Source organism: Oncorhynchus tshawytscha, linkage group LG02 (assembly GCF_018296145.1).
Source record: "Oncorhynchus tshawytscha isolate Ot180627B linkage group LG02, Otsh_v2.0, whole genome shotgun sequence".
Taxonomy (NCBI): Eukaryota; Metazoa; Chordata; class Actinopteri; order Salmoniformes; family Salmonidae; genus Oncorhynchus; species Oncorhynchus tshawytscha.
The window spans coordinates 16,719,839-16,740,138 of NC_056430.1; the positions used below are offsets into that span (position 1 = coordinate 16,719,839).

At 44.3% G+C, this 20,300-nt stretch overlaps 1 protein-coding gene across 2 annotated transcripts; it reads right to left on the bottom strand.

Moving 5' to 3' along the window:
- Positions 1–180: 180 nt before the first annotated feature.
- On the bottom strand, positions 181–20,300 carry LOC112247309 (bromodomain and PHD finger-containing protein 3). Of its 2 annotated transcripts, none has more exons than XM_024416032.2 (13): positions 19,981–20,300; positions 6,839–8,402; positions 6,472–6,628; positions 6,237–6,368; positions 5,921–6,049; positions 5,489–5,801; positions 5,013–5,291; positions 4,278–4,853; positions 4,030–4,099; positions 3,845–3,921; positions 3,540–3,637; positions 2,881–3,035; positions 181–2,734 (listed from the first exon to the last, which is right to left on the bottom strand). In XM_024416032.2, the coding sequence occupies exons 2-13, from the start codon at positions 8,350–8,352 to the stop codon at positions 2,539–2,541; spliced, it is 3,696 nt and encodes a 1,231-aa protein (XP_024271800.1). In that variant the 5' UTR covers positions 8,353–8,402; positions 19,981–20,300; the 3' UTR covers positions 181–2,538. The 2 variants fall into 2 exon arrangements, with proteins under 2 accessions (XP_024271800.1, XP_024271799.1); XM_024416031.2 differs by having other exon boundaries at positions 3,540–3,670.

A 20,300-nucleotide genomic window follows, 5' to 3' on the forward strand; every position in this document is an offset into this window, starting at 1 on the left:
ACTTGCTGCAAATTCTCCCGGCGGATACCGGGATCAACTATGATGTGTTATTTCATGAGTGGTGGAGGTTCAGTCTTACCTGATTTGACTTATGTTCAGTGAGTTCCTAAATAAATCCCAGGTTGCACAAACCACCTTGTCATTTTATAACTGCATGTTAGATTAAGACTGAAAACAAACAACCGTTTTAAACAATATTTATTTGAGAAAATATTGTTTGACAGATTTTAGATCTTGTGGTAAAATTCAAATTACAAGATCCAGAACTCCTTTGAGCCACCTAATAAACAGGCTAGTAGACTAGTGCACTTATGCCTAGACAACTACAGGGTTTTGTGCCAACTGACCACTAGGAAACATTGATACAAAGAGCTACAAAGCTTCCTACATCTTTTTCAATATTTATTTTTTTAAATAAGACTCAATTGTCACAATATAAATTAAAATCTAATATTTAGATTTTTTTGCATTCCTTAAATTACTTTGTGTATTATAAACACAGACATTTACATATATACAAATATGTATATGCACATAACCAAGTTTTTTTTTCTTTTTTCTTCACACCTATGGCTTCAGAGCTCAATCTACAAACCATTTCAAACTAACATTGTGCTTTTCAAGTCATTGGAGGGTTTGCAAATCACATCTTGCCACTGACTGGAATCCCAAGTTATTGACCTTATTGAAGTGGTTGCAGTGACCCATTTCCTAAGTCATGACGAGACATTCGAAAGTCCTGTTCCATCAAATAGCTGCAACAAGCACACCACCACCATTTCATATAAAAAAAAGAAATAAACCCAGAAATAGCATCAATGTGTAAAAATGTATAAGAAGCATGGCATTTCAATGACAAATCTGAATATGCTTTGAATCAAGCAAATCCCCTTTGAGGATAAAATATATACAATGACTTTCTTTGTCTTGATTGACTTCTGGCTAAAACAAAATGTATATTATTACTAGACTCATTGCAACAGAGTGGTTGTGTAAAGTACTAAAAAGTAATCAATGAGTAATCAGATTTTATCTTAAAAAATATATATCCATGTCTTTTAGGAACTCCTCCATTCACATTTCCCCCCAATTTCCAAAATTATAACATTCCCCCTAAAAAAAGGTCAGAGTCAATCAGATCATCACTCATTTTAGGTAGTTGCAGCCAAATATATTGGCACCCTTGCACTTTTCTTAAAGAATTCTCAGTCTTCTAAAATAAGTTGAAATTACCAAAGAAAATGTTGATCTCCAAATGTTATTGGATTGTCAACATTGCAGAACCATTTCTTTTTTTTTGGGGGGGCTTCAGTTTTTTTTTTAAACAAATCTGACAATAAAAGCAAAATACCATGAACAACATTATTGGCATCTACAAGCTAATACATTGACTGCAAAATAACACCACAAAGGATCTTGCTGCACCATTCTACTGGCAATTTGGCCCAATGTTCAGCTGCAGACCGTTCCAATTCTGTAATGTTTGAGTGGTGCCGATCTCTCCATAGGTTTTTGATGGGATTTAGCTCTGGACTCCAGTACATTTCTGGGTGCTTTTTGACGTGTGTTTGGGTTGTTGTCCTGCTGGAAGACCCGCACCCCTCAAAAGAGACCCAGTTTTTGGACACCGAGTTGAACATTGTACTCCAAAACACCTTGTAAACATTCAAGGCCCTACGTACCAGAGGCATCAAAGCAACCCCACACCTTCCCCATGTTTGAGTCTAGGGAGGGTGTTATTTTCTTTGAATGCATAATTTGGTAATTGGTAAACATAGGAAGACCCCACTCCTGAAAGAGACCAGAAAGCCCCATTGAACTTAAACATTTTTTTTTTAAAGCCTGGGGTTGCTTTGCTGCCTCTGGGGTCCTTGAATGTGTACAAGACATCATCAAATCATGAGATTATCAGGTGTTTGAGTACGATGTTCAACCCAGTGTCCAAAAACTGAGTCTCTGTTGAAGGTTGTGGGTCTTCCAGCAGAACAACTCAAATACACATCAAAAAGCAGCCAGGAATGATTCAAGAATAAAACAGTGAACTGTTCTGGAGTGGCCAGTGATACGTCCAGAACTGAATCCCATCAAAAACCTATGGAGAGATCGGCACCACTCAAACATTGAAGAATTGAAGCAGTCTGCAGCTGAAGCGTAGGACAAATTGCCAGTAGAACGGTGCAGCAAGCTAATTATTTTTCAGTTAACTTAGCCAAAGGCTGGGCAACAAGGTATTAGCTCCTGTCAATAATGTTGTCCATTCCATTTGCTTTTATTTTCTAAATTATAATTGTTAACTGAAGTCTCCCCTTAGCAAAATGGTGTACAGCAATGTTGACAATCCAATAGGAACATTATTTGAGAAGAAAGTTAATTATTTAAGAAAACTGTATATTGAACCACTCAAATTCCATGTCCACCTTCTAGTAAATGAATGAAGAAAATGTTATTTTCTCACTGAAGATTGGTGTTATTGGTGAGGGTTTGAGCAGTCCAAGCCAGACAGTTTGCAGTGGATTTGCAGACTGACACTAAAATCCTTCATATAAAATTGGAGGGGTTGAAAGTGAGGTTCCCCTTGACGTGGTTGATAACGTGGTTCAGGTGTATCATGGCACGGTCGTATGCCGTGTGTACAGACTTGCGGACGCTGGGCTTCTTGCCCTCCATCAGGCGCAGTTTGTCCACCGTGTCATCCATCCCCATTTGCAGCAACTTGTCCCGTGGCAGCCATTGCCTAAAAGGAAGAAAGAGGTTTCAAAAGAACACAAAAACATACAATAGAAGCAATCAAGACACACACATCAACTACCCCAAAAAACTGCCTTAGCTAATTAATGTGAGACTAAACTTTAGGCAGAACACTCGTCTTGAATTTCTTACCAGGTCCTTTTGGTGTCGAAGAACAGCACAAGGTAGTGCCTCTCCCCGGTCTCCTTCTGCCTCCGCTCCCCCAGTTTTAACACGTCCCCAGGAGGCACGGGGATGGGGATGCCATTGTGAAGAAGCCCTTCCTGAGGCATGTCTGGGTCAACAACCTGGGGAAACACATGGGCAGTTTATGTACCCTGTTAGTCTCTGTGGTACAACAATAGGCGAGTTGGTTTTGCATTGGCCGATGCCACGGTTGGGCAGGGTTTGCACATTTTAGACCATTCCATTGCTCATAAAATGAAAACTACACCCACCTCGGGAAATGAGTCATGCAAAACCAACTCGCTGAACTACATCGGGGCGGCAGGTAGCCTAGTGGTTAGAGGCAGGTAGCCTAGTGATTAGAGCATTGGGCCAGTAACTGACAGGTTGCTGGATTGAATCCCAGAGCTGACAAGGTAAACATCTGTCGTTCTGCCCCTGAACAAGGCAGTTAACCCACTGTTCTTAGGCCGTCATTGTAAATAAGAATTTGTTCTTAACGGACTTGCCTAGTTAAATAAAAGGTTAAACTTATCAACCATTGCTTGTGCCAACCCCCCAAAAATATTGAAAATCAGGCCAACCCTCTTATTGCAATGAATAAGTGACTGAAGTCATGTTCTCACCATTGCTGGGTATGATGGATATCCACGACACTTAGCCCAGACCAGGTCAAGTGGTGTGAGCTCTGTGTCACTATCAAAGGGCAAAAGCATACTTCCCCCTGAGCACAAACACAAAGATGTGGGATGTTGAACTGGAAAAATGGAAATGGTTGAGATGGAAAAATTATTTTCTGAAATGATTTTTAGAATTTTACAGGATTTACTATAATGTATAAATCTATATTTGCCAATACACGATTTACTGGAAGTTGAAATTGGAGCTATTTTGTCTGACCCTAAGGTCTATGGTGCCTGAACACACTCACCTGAGCCTCCATTCTGGTTCTCTGGGACTTTAGCCAGAGCTGGTTTACCACGGCTGCGTTTGGGTGGCGGGGGGACACTTCATCCATAGACAGAACAAAGGAAAGAGGTTTGTTATTTCTGAACATATCCATCTTGGAAATCAATCTCCATTTCAGAAGTATCATGTGTATAGTGGGATCCTCACCTATGTTTTTGGTCATTGGATGCTATGTCTGAGGAGTCATCTTTGTGCTTTCCTAGACCATTTGTAAAGCCTAGTAGAATACAAATTCTGTATGTCATCATTATGATCTACCCCTCTCTTCCCTTATGCAACTCACAAATAAAGGGTAAAGACATGGTTTCCTTAATAACAAGTAATAACTTATTACTCATCACCTACAGCTTTAATGAAATGACAGAGCAAATGTAAATAACATTTTTTGTATCTACCTTCTACTTTGACAAGGGAGAGGGGCTTGTCTCCCTCGCTGTCAGAGCTGGGCCCTCTGGACCTCAGGCAGTGGGATGACGGTGAGGAGGGAGTGGGGGGAGGGGCAGGGGTGGAAAGGGCAGTCTCACTGGGAGGTTTTATAATGGTGGGGGAACTGTCCAATCCATTGGTTTTACCCTCAGTGGTCCCTACATACTGTAACTGAGCTGCTCTAATCTTTGCCAGTCTCGCTCCATTTTTAGCTTTCTTGAACAGAACAGATGTCCGCCGGCCAACTCCAATCAAAGGACAGGCGTTAGTGGGGGGACTGGGAGTCTGTGAAGGAGAGAACTTTTCAGAATCCTCCTTCTGTTTGCACGGTGTCGCTGTCTCCTCAACTTCAGCATCATCATCACTCTGCCCTTTTCCCCCACTCGGCGAGGATCTCTGGCGTTTGTAAGAGCGCCCTGGTGACCTGCGCCCTGGTGACCTTCGCCCTGCGGTCACAAGGCCCAGTACGGGTGGCTCAGGTGGGGCATCGCCTGGCAGGGGGGACGACGCTGGGCATGAAGACTCTAGTGTTGGTGGAGAGGCATCTGTAAGAAGGAAACATGCATTCACTTTGTTAGAATAATAAAATCAGAAATGCACAACAGCAAAATCATTAGCTAATTAAACTAACACATCCATACCAGAAATACTAGTAGAGTTGGACAGCAACAAGCCCATGAACAATCAAAGTACATCCCTTTTACCTTTCCCCGGAGTAGAGGCTGATGTTAAAGGACTGTTCTCCACATTGTCCTTCTTTCCATTTTCTTCCTCCTCTTCCTCTTCTTCTTTCCCGTTGTGCGATTGTGAGCGCTGTTGTTTGTGCGTGACCGTGTTGATCTCTCTACGTAGCAGCCGGATGCGTTTGGTTCGTCCTCCACTGGAGCGCATGGATGCCACCATGTCCAGCTTCTCCAGCAGGGCCTTCAGCTGCTCCTCTGTGGACAGGTGGAGCCTGTTGTCTGGATCCAGGAGAGAGTCCACTGTACAGAACACAAAGGCCGTAAAAGAGAGAACAGGTAGATGAGATGAAGGATGAGAAAAATTCATTTCTGCAATGAAAAGCACGATTGAATTTCTATAAATAATAATTATTTCTTATGTGTTTTACGATTGTGAAAAGGCATATTTTTCACAGGAAGCCATTCCAAGGCCAACCCAGTTGGTGTGCTCTGCTCACCATCCTCCCAGGTGCATTGGTAGAAGCCATGCTTGTTAGGAGAGTCTGGGAGGTGCATGCCCGTGCTGGGGTCCAACCCGATGCTCTGCGCCTGTCTGTGGGCGTGGCGGAGGACGGCTCCTCCCACCTCCCGTAGGTGCAAGGCGGCTCGGTGGAACGCGGTCTCCTTGGAGTTGTACCTCAGGCAGTTGGACACCATGAGGTTAAAGTCCCCCTCCAGGTCGGTTGTGGAGCAGTAGGCATGGGCCTCCAGTTTGGCACGCATGCTGGATAAATCCATGGGCTTGGAGATGAACTCCAGATAGTCTGGCACCTTCAATTAAAAACATACAAATTAACAGACTATTCAAGAAAAGAAGGAGACAACTGCAGTACTACTTGCTGAATTTTAAATCAATGCAAAAAGTGACCCATTTATCTAACCTTACTAACCTCTGCTAGATTGACAGGCTGAGAGAAAATCTGTGCTGCGTCCTTCTCCTGAAGCTGGTCCAGGGTGGAACGCAGCAGTATTAACGCTGGGGTCAACTTCAGCTCCAGAGCAGCCTGTTGAAGTTTCATCTGGAGGGAGAGAGAGAAAGAGAGAGGGGGAGAGAAAGAGGGAATATAAAAAGGGTGCAGTCATTTAAGGAAAGACATAAGAACGATACAGTGGTTGTAAAAGTTAATTATTTTCATACGTTATATGCAGATGGTAACTCATGATTATATAATATGTTGACATTTTGTCCTCTGACTGAAACAGTACCTGCTCCCTCTTTAGTCTCTCTCTCTTGCGGACGAGTTCCACCAGGAGCCGGGCTCTCTCCAGGTCCTGCCGCAACTTCTGCCAGTACCGTAGCTCCTCCCTCGCCGCACAAAGCTTCTCATCTGGTTCCCTCTGAACACATGCACACACACATTCAGCTTCACAATTTCTATTTTACCATCAACATGAGATCTATAATTGGCTTTAGGTCTCTCTCTCCCTGTATCTTCCTGACCTGCTCAGCAGTCTTGTGAGCCTGCAGATGCGAGTGCAGGCGCCGGATGAGAGGCATGCCATTTCGGGACTGACGTTTCAGCAGCCAGTAGTTGTGAAGCCTCTGAATGAACTGGTTCTTCCTCTGGACAGCAACCCCAATGCAAATCTTGTTCAGCCTGTTTACGACATAGCAATAACTGTTAATCATACGGCATCATTCCACTGTATAGGTGGTGTATTAATAGTTAGTATAAGGCAGCTGTACTGTTACATTAAACAAGCTAAATAAATACACAAACGTGCTTTCTACAAGCAAATATAGTTCATAAGGAAAACTACTGCTACTGGAAGTGTTGTGTTAGGAGAAGGGGTGTCTGAGGTCAGACCTGTGAGAGGGGATTTGAGGCACCAGCAGCACAGGCACAGCAGAGCGACGGGTCGTCTGACCAGCTAGGCTCTTCTTTCCCTTCTTCTTCTTCTGGCCTTTGGGAGTCTTTTTACTGGGCGGTGCCGGGGGGCTCTGAGTGTATGACCTTTGACCCCTGTTCCCCCTGCCTCCCACCAGCCTTCCCTCCACCGCCTCGTCACCTGACCCATCTCGCCGTGACCCGACTGGGGAGTGATTCTCACAGAAGGCAGTCTTCTTCACAGAGAAGGTGGTTCCGTTGACCCCAGTCTCCCGGACCGGGTCGATCTTCATGAAGAGGCCAGCCTTCTGGGCACAGCTGACATGGAAGGCCCGGTAACAGTTGGCCTTGTGGCACTGGATGGACGCGCCCCGGCCTTTCTGCTTGCACAGGTAGCAGGTGAGCTTCCAGCGGGCTGAGGGGATGTTCTTCACCCCCTCCACTGGCTCCAGGAATACCATGTTGGCAAAGCACACCTCTGGGATCCATATGGCACAGACAACGTGGGCCCAGCGTCCATCACTAGTCTGTTTGAAGGCACCTCCCCTGTTGGGGCAGAGCACACAGTCCACAGGGCGCGAGGGGGACTGCAGACAGCAGCGGCACAGCCACTGGCCCTCAGGAATGTAGGGCACACCGTAACACTCCTGGTGGACGGCCAGGTTGCAGATGTCACAGAACAGGATGACGTTGCTGTTGAGACACTCGTCGTCCAGGCAGACGCAGCAGAAGGCATCCTCGTCTATGGCACTCTGGGACAGGGCCTGGCTCCGTGACTCCAGGATGGACTCCCTCTCCAGACGGTCGATCAGCAGCTCAAAGGTGTCCGGGGAGACGGACGCGTGGCCATCAGATACCCTCTTCTGGTTGACCATCTCCAGCCAGGCCAGGTCCTCCTCGTCCATGTCGTACTCTGCCTCACAGTCCTGCTCCTCCCCTGACTTCTCTACGAAACGGTAGTAGGCCACAGGTAGGGGAGGTGTGTCTAAAGGACACGGACAGTCAAGCACGCGGAAGGTTGGCTCGGGGAGAGGGCTTTGGTGAGAAGGGTGTTGGGAGGAATTGGTGTGGCTTTGAGTGTACTGCTGACTGCCAGAACGTCGGCTCTGGTGAGATGAGGTTTTGCTTTCCCTCCTGCGGCCCTTTGGGTTGGGAGGTTTGCGCCCTGGTCTGGCTCTGCTCTGGGTTTGTTCGCTGTTCTCTTTGTTACTGTTGCACTCAACAATGTCCTGAGCCATCATCTCATCCTCTGTGATGACTGGCAGAGGGTCGGTGATGCTGATCCTGTGAAGCCTTCCATCCAGGTCCACCTCCACCATCTTCTGGGCCTGAGCATAGGTCAAAGTTTCTCTAGATGGAGATAGCTGCAGTCTATAGGGGGAAGGTGGCCGCAGCTGAACACTGGAGTCCCTGCCCCTCCCCCTCCCTCTACCCCTGCCCATCTCAAGGCCAACTACTCCTGGCCTGCATCCCCTCCTCCGCAGCCTCCTCATGGGGGTTTGCACTAGCTTTCTAGATTGGAGAGGGCGAGGAGGACGGAGTTCTGCAAAAGAAGGAAAGAAAAAACCTAATCTGCTAAATTCAGAATTTCACAATAAGTCAATAGAGGAACTAATTAGAAGATATCATTCATGATATTTCAAATGTAGGCTGATTACATATCACATTAGGAGTTGACAGATAAGAAAAACCCACCAGAGTAAATTTGAAACAGTCAAACACCAACTCATCAACATACTGTAGCTAATCCACTCTCCAGTGCCAGCCAATGAGATATATTTATTTTCAAACTATCTTTAGAGCATTCGGAAAGCATTCAGACCCCTTGACTTTTTCCACGTTACAGCCTTATTCTAAAATGTATTAAATTAATTGTTGTCCTCATCAAATCTACACACAAAAAACGGTTTAGACATGTTTGAAAATCTATTAAAAACAGAACTACCTTATTTACACAAGCATTCAGACCCTTTTCTATGAGAGTCGAAATTGAGCTCAGGTGCATCCTGTTTCCATTGATCATCCTTCAGTCCACCTGTGGTAAATTCAATTGATTGAACATTTGGAAAGGCACACACCTGTGTATATAAAAAGTCCCACAGTTGACAGTGCATGTCAGAGGAAAAACCAAGCCATGAGGTCGAAGGAATTGTCTGTAGAGCTTCAAAACAGGATTGTCGAGGCACAGATCTGGGGAAGGGTCCCAAAGCATTTCTGCAGCATTGAAGGTCCCCAAGAACAGTGGCCTCCATCATTCTTGGAGGTTCCTAGAGCTGACCGCCTGGCCAAACTGAGCAATCGGGGGAGAAGGGCCTTGGGCAGGGAGAAGAGCAAGAACCCAATGGTCACTCTGACAGAGCTCCTCTGTGGAGATGGGATAACCTTCCAGAAGGACAACCATCTCTGCAGCACTCCAGCCTTTATGGTAGAGTGGCCAGGCAGAAACCACTCCTCAGTAGAAAGCAAGACAGCCCGCTTGGAGTTTGCCAAACGGCACCTAAAGGACTCTCATAAACAAGACTCTGGTCTGATGAAACCGGAATGCCAAGAGCCATGTCTTGAGGAAATCACTACGGAAATCCCTACGGTGAAGCATGGTGGTGGCAGCATTATGTGTGGGGACTTTTTTCAGGGACTGTGAGACTAGTCAAGATCAAGGGAAAGATGAATGGAGTAAAACAGAGAGATCCTTGATGAAGAGCGCTCTGGAGCAGGTTATGACCTCAAACTGGGGTGAAGGTTCACCTTCCAACAGGACAATGACCCTAGGCACACAGCCAAGACGACACAGGAGTGGCTTCGGGACAAGTCTTGGAATGTCCTTGAGTGGCCAGGCCAGAGCCTGGAACTGAAAATAGCTGTGCAGTAACACTCCCCCATCCACCCACAGAGCTTTAGAGGATTGGGTGAAACTCCCCAAATACAGGTGTACCAAGTTTGTAGCATCATACCCAAGCAGACTTGAGGCTGTAATCGCTGCCAAAGGTGCTTCAACAAAGTACTGAGTAAAGGGTCTGAATACTTATGTAAATGTCACAGGTTTTTAGAAATTTGGCAAATGTATTAAAAATAAAAAACTATTTTTGCTTTGTCATTATTGGGTATTGTGTGTAGATTGATGGAGAAAAAACAATTTCATCCATTTTAGAATAAGGCTGTAACGTAACAAAATGTGGAAAAAGTCGAGAGGTCTGAATACTTTCTGAATGCACTGTATCAAAACACAAGAGTATGTAGACAACCCTTAAAATTGTGGATTTGTCTATTTTAGCCACACCCATTGCTGACAGGTGTATAAAATTCAAGTACGCAGCCATGCAATCTATATAGACAAACATTGTCAGTAGAATGGCCTTACTGAAGAGCTCAGTGACTTTCCACTGTTGTACTGCGCCATTTTTTCCCTGTTTGTGGCCCGTTAGCTTGCAAGATTCTTTCCATTCTCCTTTGACCGCGCATCAACGAGCTGTTTTTACCCACAGAACTGCCTCGGACTGGATTTGTATTTTTTGTCACACCATTATCGGTAAACCCTAGACACTGTCGTGCGCGAAAAGCCCAGGAGGCCGGCCGTTTCTGAGATACTAGAACCGGCAAGCCTGGCACCGACGCTCAAAGTCGCTTAGGAGTGGGTCTAGGGTTTCCGGGATGGTGGTATAGATGTGAGCCTGAAGTGCTTTGAAAGGCTGGTCAACTGAAGAACATGCAGACATCCAGCTACTTTCCGCAGGTGCTGGAGTTGTAGGCAAACTCATGGAAAACAGAATGGAAAACGCTGCACACTGCTGCTCACATCAACACCATGATCCCGGACACCCTAGACCCACTCCAATTTGCATACAGCTCAAACACTGCCCTTTCCCACCTGGACAAAAGAAACACCTATGTGAGAATGCTGTTAATTGATTCCTGCTCAGCATTCAACACCATAGCACATTCAAAGCTCACCACTAAGCTAAGGACCCTGGGACTAAACAGCTCCCTCTGCAACTGGATCCTGGTCTTCCTGACAGGCCAACCCCAAGGTGGTAAGGGTAGATAACAACACATCTGCTTCTGTGATCCTCAACATGGGGGCCCCTCAAGGGTGAGTGCAAGGTCCCCTCCTGTATCCCGTTCACCCACGACTGTGTGGTCAAGCACGACTCCAACACCATCATTAAGTTTGCCGACGATCACCGACAACGACGAGACAGCTTATAAGGAGGAGGTGAGAGACAACAACCTCTACCGCAACGTGAGCAAGATAAAGGAGCTGATCATAGACTACAGGAAAAGGAGGGCTAAGCACACTCCCATTCACATTGACTGGGCTATAGTGGAATGGATCCTTTGTGTCCACTAACAAACTTATCATGGTCCAAACACACCAAGACAGTCGTGAAGAGGGCACAACACCTTTTCTCCCTCAGGAGTTTGAAAATATATGGCATGGGTCCTCTGATCCTCAAAAAGTTCTACAGCTGCATCACCGAGAGCATCCTGACTGGTTGCATCACCGCCTTGTATGGCAACTGCTCGGCATCTGACCGTAAGCTACAGAGGGTAGTGTGTATGGCCCATCACTGGGGCCAAGTGTCCTGCCATCCAGGACCTTTATATGGGGCGGCAGGGTAGCCTACTGGTTAGAGAGTTGGACTAGTAACCGGAAGGTTGCAAGTTCAAACCCCCGAGCTGACAAGGTACAAATCTGTTGTTCTGGCCCTGAAAAAGGTAGTTAACCCACTGTTCCTAGGCCATTGTTGAAAATAAGAATTTGTTCTTAACTGACTTGCCTAGTAAAATATATATATTTTTTAAAACAGGCAGTGTCAGAGGATGGCCCTAAAAATTGTCAAAGACTCCAGCCACCCAAGTCAGACTTCCGGTTCCACTTTCCACATGGAAAGTGGAACCGGAGCGCCAAGTCTACAGTAGGTCCAAAAGGCTCATTAACAGCTTCTACCCCCAAGTCATAAGACTGCTCAACAATGAAATAAATGGCTCCCCAGACAATTTGCATTGACTATTTGCATTTTATTTTTACAGTTGCTACTCGCTGTTTATCATCTATGCATAGTCACTTTACCCCTACCTACATGTACAGTACCAGTCAAAACTTTAGACACACCTCCTCATTCAAGGGTTTTTCTTTCTTTTTACAATTTTCTACATTGTAGAATAATAGTGAAGAAATCAAAACTATGAAATAACACATATGGAATCATGTAGTAACCAAAAATGTTAAACAAATCCAAATATATTTTAGATACTTCAAAGTAGCCACCCTTTGCCTTGATGACAGCATTACACACTCTTGGCATTCTCTCAACCAGCTGTGAGTATGGTTGAGAGAATCACCTGGAATTAATTTCCAACAGTCTGGACCGAGTTCCCACATATGCTGAGCACTTGCTGGCTGCATTTCCTTCACTCTGCAGTCAAACTCATCCCAAACCATCTCAATTGGGTTGAGGTCGGGTGATTGTGGAGGCCAGGTTATCTGATGGAGCACTCCATCACTCTCCTTCTTGGTCAAATAGCCCTTACACAGCCTGGGGGCATGTGGGGTCATTGTTCTGTTGAAAAACAAATGATAGTCCCACTAAGCGCAAACCAGATGGGATGGCATATCGCTGCAGAATGCTGTGGTAGCCATGCTGGTTAAGTGTGCCTTGAATTCTAAATAAAATCACTGACAGTGTCAACAGCAAAGTACCACCACACCTCTTCCTCCATGCTTCACGGTGGGAACCACACAGATATCATCCATTCACTTACTCTGCGTCTCACAAAGACACACAGTTGAACCAAAACTTTCAAATTTGGACTGGTCTAGTGTCCATTGAGCGTATTTCTTGGCCCAAGCAAGTCTTTTATTGGTGTCTTAAAGTAATGACGGACTGTCATTTCTATTTTCTTATTTGAGCTGTTTGTTCTTGCCATAATATGGACTTAGTCTTGTACCAAATCTTCTGTATTTAAACAATATATATATATATATTTCCCCTTTATTTAAACAGGTAGGCAAGTTGAGAACAAGTTCTCATTTACAACTGCGACCTGGCCAAGATAAAGTAAAGCAGTGCGACAAAAACAACAGAGTTACACATGGGATAAACAAACGTAGTCAATAACACAATAGAACAATCTGTATACAGTGTGTGCAAATGAAGTAAGGAGGTAAGGCAACAAATAGGCCAATACTGGTGAAGTAATCACAATTTAACAATTTACACTGGAGTGATATACAGTTGAAGTCGGAAGTTTACATACACCTTAGCCAAATACATTTAAACTCAGTTTTTCAACATTTCTGGCATTTAATCCTAGTAAAAAGTCCCTGTCTTAGGTCAGTTTGGATCACCATCTCATTTTAAGAATGTGAAATGTCAGAATAATAGTAGTGACAATGATTTATTTCAGCTTTTATTTCTTTCATTACATTCCCAGTGGGTCGGAAGTTTACATACACTCCATTAGTATTTGGTAGCATTGTCTTTAAATGGTTTAACTTGGGTCAAATGTTTCAGGTAGCCATCCACAAGCTTCCCAAAATAAGTTGGGTGAATTTTGGCCCATTCCTCCTGACAGAGCTGGCGTAACTCAGTCAGGTTTGTAGGCCTCCTTACTCGCACAAGCTTTTTCAGTTCTGCCCACAAATTTTCTATAGGATTGAGGTCAGGGCTTTGTGAGGGCCACTCCAATACCTCGACTTTGTTGTCCTTAAGCCATTTTGCAACAACTTTGGAAGTATGCTTGGGGTCAATGTCCATTTGGAAGAACCATTTGCGACCAAGCTTAAACTTCCCGACTGATGTCTTGAGATGTTGCTTCAATTTATCCACATAATTTTCCTGTCTCATGATGCCATCTATGTTGTGAAGTGCACCAGTCCCTCCTGCAACAAAGCACCCCCACAACATGATGCTGCCACCCCGTGCTTCACGGTTGGGATTGTAATCTTTGGCTTGCAAGCCTCCCCCTTTTTCCTCCAAACATAAATGGTCATTATGGCCAAACAGTTCTATTTTTGTTTCATCAGACCAGAGGACATTTCTCCAAAAAGTACGATCTTTGTCCCCATGTGCAGTTGCAAACCGTAGTCTGGCTTTTTTATGGCGGTTTTGGAGCAGTGGCTTCTTCCTTGCTGAGCGGCCATTCAGGTTATGTCAATATAGGACTAATTTTACTGTGGATATAGATACTTTTGTACCAGTTTCCTCAAGCATCTCCACAAGGTCCTTTGCTGTTGTTCTGGGATTGACTTGCACTTTTCGCACCAAAGTATATTCATCTCTAGGAGACAGAACGCATCTCCTTCCTGAGCGGTATGACGGCTGCGTGGTCCCATGGGGCGGCAGCGGTTAGAGTGGTTAGAGCGTTGGACTAGTAACCAGAAGGTTGCGAGTTCAAACCCCTGAGCTGACAAGGTTCAAATCTGTCGTTCTGCCCCTGAACAGGCAGTTAACCCACTGTTCCCAGGCCGTCATTGAAAATAAGAATGTGTTCTTAACTGACTTGCCTGGTTAAATAAAGGTAAAATTAATTAAATGGTGTCTATACGTGCGTACTATTGTTTGTACAGATGAATGTGGTACCTTCAAGCGTTTGGAAATTGCTACCAAGGATGAACCAGACTTGTGGAGGTCAACATTTTTTTCCTGAGGTCTTGGCTGATTTATTTAGATTTTCCCATGGTGTTAGGCCTTGAAATACATCCACAGGTACACCTCCAATTGACTCAAATGATGACAATTAGCCTATCAGAATCTTCTAAAGCCATGACATAATTTTCTGGAATTTTCCAAGCTGTTTAAAGGCACAGTCAACTTAGTGTATGTAAACTTCTGACCCACTGGAATTGTGATACAGAGAAATATAAGTGAAATAATCTGTCTGTTAACAATTGTTAGAAAAATTACTTGTGTCATGCACAAAGTAGATGTCCTAACCGACTTGCCAAAACTATAGTTTGTTAACAACAACTTTACACCTAAGTGTATGTAAACTTCCGACTTCAACTGTGTGTGCAGATGAGGACGTGCAAGTAGAAATACTGGTGTGCATAAGAGCAGAAAAACAAAAACAAATATGGGGATGAGGCAGGTAGTTGGTTGGATGGGCTATTTACAGATGGGCTGTGTACAGTTGCAGCGATCGGTAAGCTGCTCTGACAGCTGATGCTTGAAGTTAGTGAGGGAGATATGGCACTCCAGCTTCAGTGATTTCATTCCAGTCATTGGCAGCAGAGAACTGGAAGGAAAGGCGGCCAAAGGAGGTGTTGGCTTTGGGGGCGACCAGTGAGATATACCTGCTGGAGCGCGTGCTACTGGTGGGTGTTGCTATGGTGACTTGTGAGCTGAGATAAGGCAGGGATCTACCTAGCAAAGACTTATGGATGACCTGGAGACAGTGGGTTTGGCAATGAATATGTAGCGAGGACCAGCCAACGAGAGCATACAGGTCGCATCGGTGGGTAGTATATGGGGCTTTGGTGACAAAACAGATGGCACTGTGATAGACTGCATCCAATTTGCTGAGTAGAGTGTTGGAGGCTATTTTGTAAATTACATCGCTGAAGTCAAGGATAGGTAGGATAGTCAGTTTTACGAGGGAATGTTTGGCAGCATGAGTGAAGGAGGCTTTGTTGCAGAATAGGAAGCCGATTCTAGATTTAACTTTGGATTGGAGATGCTTAATGTGAGTCTGGTAGGAGAGTTTACAGTCTAGCCAGACACCTAGGTATTTATAGTTGTCCACATATTCTAAGTTTGAACGGTCCAGAGTAGTGATGCTAGTCAGGCAGGTGCGAGCAGCGATCGGTTGAAGAGCATGCATTTCATTTGACTAGCATTTAAGAGCAGTTGGAGGCCACAGAAGGAGTGTTGTATGGCGTTGAAGCTCGTTTGGAGGCTAGGCAGTCATTAGAGAAACTAAGGCTGTTGAGTCTGCCGATAAGAATATGGTGATTGACAGAGTCAAAAGCCTTGGCCAGGTCGATGAAGACGGCTGCAAAGTACTGTCTTTTATCGATGGCGGTTATGATATCGTTTCGGACCTTGAGCGTGGCTGAGGTGCACCTGTGACCAGCACGGAAACCAGATTGCATAGCGGAGAAGGTACAGTGGGATTCAAAATAGTTGGTGTCTGTTTGTTCACTTGTCTCCCCCTTTGAAGAGGGGGATGACCGCAGCCACTTTCCAATCTCCAATTTAGGAATCTCAGATGATATGAAAGAGAGGTTGAACAGACTAGTAATAGGGGTTGCAACAATGGCAGGGGATAATTTTAGGAAGAGAGGGTCCAGATCGTCCAGCCCAGCTGATTTGTATGGTTCCTGATTTTGCCGCTTTTTCAGAACATCAGCTGTCTGGATTTGGGTGAAGGAGAAGCAGGGGGGTGTATTTATCAGTGGTGAGTGTTTCCTAATCTCGGTGCAGTGGGCAGGTGGGAGGAGGTACTCTTATTCTCCATGGACTTTAGTGTCCCAAAACTTTTTGGAATTAGTGCTGCAGGATGCAAATTTCTGTTTGAAAAAGCTAGCCTTTGCTTTCCTAACTATGTATATTGGTTACTGACTTCCCTGAAAAGTTGCATATCGCGGGGACTATTTGAAGCTAGTGCAGTACACACAGGGTGTTTTTGTGCTCGTCAAGGGCAGTCAAGTCTGGAGTGAAACAAGGGCAGTATCTGTTCTTAGTTCTACATTTTTTGAAAGGGGCCATGCTTGTTAAAGATGGTGAGGAAAGCACTTTTAAAGAACAACCAGGCATCCTCTACAGACGAGATGAGGTCAATGTCCTTCCAGGATACCTGGGCCAAGTCAATTACAAAGGCCTGCTCGCAGAAGTGTTTTAGGGAGCGTTTGACAGTGATGAGGGGTGGTCTTTGACCACGGAACCATAACGGATGCAGGCAATGAGGCAGTGGTCGCTGAGATCCTGTTTAAAAACAACAGAGGTGTATTTAGAGGGAAAGTTGGTCAGGATGATACAGTGGGGCAAAAAAGTGTTTAGTCAGCCACCAATTGTGCAAGTTCTCCCACTTAAAAAGATGAGAGAGGCCTGTAATTTTCATCATAGGTACACTTCAACTATGACAGACAAAATGAGAAAAAAATCCAGAAAATCACATTGTAGGATTTTTAATGATTTTATTTGCAAATGATGGTGGAAAATAAGTATTTGGTCAATAACAAAAGTTTATCTCAATACTTTGTTATATACCCTTTGTTGGCAATGACAGAGGTCAAACGTTTTCTGTAAGTCTTCACAAGGTTATCACACACTGTTGCTGGTATTTTGGCCCATTCCTCCATGCAGATCTCCTCTAGAGCAGTGATGTTTTGGGGCTGTTGCTGGGCAACACAGACTTTCAACTCCCTCCAAAGATTTTCTATGGGGTTGAGATCTGGAGACTGGCTAGGCCACTCCAGGACCTTGAAATGCTTCTTACGAAGCCACTCCTTCGTTGCCCGGGCGGTGTGTTTGGGATCATTGTCATGCTGAAAGACCCAGCCACGTTTCATCTTCAATGCCCTTGCTGATGGAAGGAGGTTTTCACTCAAAATCTCACGATACATGGCCCAATTCATTCTTTCCTTTACACAGATCAGTCGTCCTGGTCCCTTTGCAGAAAAACAGCCCCAAAGCATGATGTTTCCACCCCCATGCTTCACAGTAGGTATGGTGTTCTTTGGATGCAACTCAGCATTCTTTGTCCTCCAAACACGATGAGTTGAGTTTTTACCAAAAAGTTATATTTTGGTTTCATCTGACCATATGACATTCTCTCAATCTTCTTCTGGATCATCCAAATGCTCTCTAGCAAACTTCAGACGGGCCTGGACATGTACTGGCTTAAGCAGGGGGACACGTCTGGCACTGCAGGATTTGAGTCCCTGGCGGCGTAGTGTGTTACTGATGGTAGGCTTTGTTACTTTGGTCCCAGCTCTCTGCAGGTCATGCACTAGGTCCCCCCGTGTGGTTCTGGGATTTTTGCTCACTGTTCTTGTGATCATTTTGACCCCACGGGGTGAGATCTTGCGTGGAGCCCCAGATCGAGGGAGATTATCAGTGGCCTTGCACGTCTTCCATTTCCTAATAATTGCTCCCACGGTTGATTTCTTCAAACCAAGCTGCTTACCTATTGCAGATTCAGTCTTCCCAGCCTGGTGCAGGTCTACAATTTTGTTTCTGGTGTCCTTTGACAGCTCTTTGGTCTTGGCTATAGTGGAGTTTGGAGTGTGACTGTTTGAGGTTGGGGATAGGTGTCTTTTATACTGATAACAAGTTCAAACAGGTGCCATTAATACAGGTAACGAGTGGAGGACAGAGGAGCCTCTTAAAGAAGAAATTACAGGTCTGTGAGAGCCAGAAATCTTGCTTGTTTGTAGGTGACCAAATACTTATTTTCCACCATAATTTGCAAATAAATTCATAAAAAATCCTACAATGTGATTTTCTGGATTTTTTCCTCATTTTGTCTGTCATAGTTAAAGTGTACCTATGATGAAAATTACAGACCTCTCTCATCTTTTTAAGTGGGAGAACTTGCACAATTGGTGGCTGACTAAATACTTTTTTGCCCCACTGTATCTATGAGGGTGCCCATGTTTACAGATTTGGGGTTGTACCTGGTAGGTTTCTTGATAATTTGTGTGAGCTTGAGGGCATCTAGCTTAGATTGTAGGACGGCCGGGGTGTTAAGCATATCCCAATTTAGGTCACTTAGTAGTATGAACTCTTGACAATAGATGGGGTGCAATCAATTCACATCCCTACCTTGTCACAACACAACTGATTGGCTCAAACACATTGAGGAAAGAAATTCCACAAATTAACTTTTAACAAGGCACACCTGTTAATTGAAATGCATTTCAGGTGACTAACTCATGAAGCTGGTTGAGAGTATGCCAAGAGTGTGTAAAGCTGTCATCAAGGCAAAGGCGGCTACTTTGAAGAATCTCAAACACTTTTTTGGTTACAACATGATTCCATGTGTAAAAATAATAGTAAAAATAAAGAAAAACCCTTGAATGAGTAAGCGTCCAAACTTTTGACTGCACATATTACCTCAATTACCTTGACTTTCCTGTACCAGCACATATGACTCGGTACCGGTACCCCCTGTAACCAGCCTCGTTATTGTTATTTTATTCAGTTACTTTTTATACTTGTTTATTTTGTAAATATTTTCTTAAAAACTGAATTGTTGGTTAAGGGCTTTTAAGTACACCAGTAGGTCTACACGATTTGATTTGGAGGTCACTCATTTTTGGCTGTTCTAAAGTTCAATTAACAGTAACTGAATACCCTGATGCCTGTCTGCCTGCTTTATATAGCATGTCACGAACACGTGACTCACCGTCTGTAGGACCGAACCATTTTCGTGAATGTGGTGGTTGTACCTAATAAACTGGCCACTGAGTGTATAAATACACATCATTGGTGCCAGTCTGCAACAAGTTTGTGCAAGACAAGAGAGACTCACATGAACATGTGCATTACATTCTATTTCTGGACAAAATAGCCACACAGCAAAAAATATTTGGCCTACTGATTTTACTAGTCATCTGCAATCTAAAACAAATTAGTGTTTTTCTGATATGCTATTAATTAATCTATAAGTAATTTGGTATTACACAAGAGTTTAGAACCTGCGAACATGACACTCGAGAGTACATCTCGACATCCAATCACGTCTCGAGACCATTGCACACGTATTTTTCTTGCCAATCAACTGCTCGTATTATTTTCTGCTTACCGCTGAACATAAGATATAGTTGGGTTGCGGGGCGCTAAATACCAAACCGAGTATCCCGACTGTCAGCCATTTTATCCGTTCAACAACATTTGCAGTCAACACTATTATTGTGAACTGATACGCAACCGATAAAAACAATGGCAACAGCACAACCGGGGCACTATAGCCAGGTTAACACTGTGCACAACTGTACAATTGCCATGTCGGCTAGATTGCCATAATATATGCGTCCTCGTATGTGTACGCAGGCTACAGACCCTTCAGTATAACTAGGTTAGCGCAAACTAGCTTGTACATAACTAGCTCGACATGACGAACGCCACATCTTATGAAGCAAAAACAAACAAGTCAGCCAAAATGTCGGAAGTGTTTACCTTGTTTAACGTGATCCTATGGTATGCGCAAGCCAGAGAAAGGTAATATTAGATAGCTAATGTTGAAATACGACCGAAAAGGACCTCCTAATAACAAGCTAGGGCATTGCTAGCCGGTAATTTCAGGGGCGACAGCGTCATCTTCAGCACTTCAGTCCTCCATGGTGACTTCAGACAAATGCTCAAACTCGACCTGGTTACATATCTGTGATTTAGACGTTTTCAACTGGAAATATATACACTAATTGTTACATGAAATTATGTAAGATATGTCAGGTTGATGTAGCTAGCTAGATATTCAGTCAAGATGGCTTGAAAAA

Bases quoted from the DNA above. Each gene is read 5' to 3' on its own strand.
- LOC112247309 (XM_024416031.2), bottom strand. From the start codon at position 8,352: ATGAGGAGGCTGCGGAGGAGGGGATGCAGGCCAGGAGTAGTTGGCCTT. The intron at 6,629-6,838 runs GTCTGACCTCAG...TGTCGTAAACAG, and splicing joins CCTCAAATCCCCTCTCACAG to GCTGAACAAGATTTGCATTG. The intron at 6,369-6,471 runs GTCAGGAAGATA...GCATGTGTTCAG, and splicing joins CTCACAAGACTGCTGAGCAG to AGGGAACCAGATGAGAAGCT.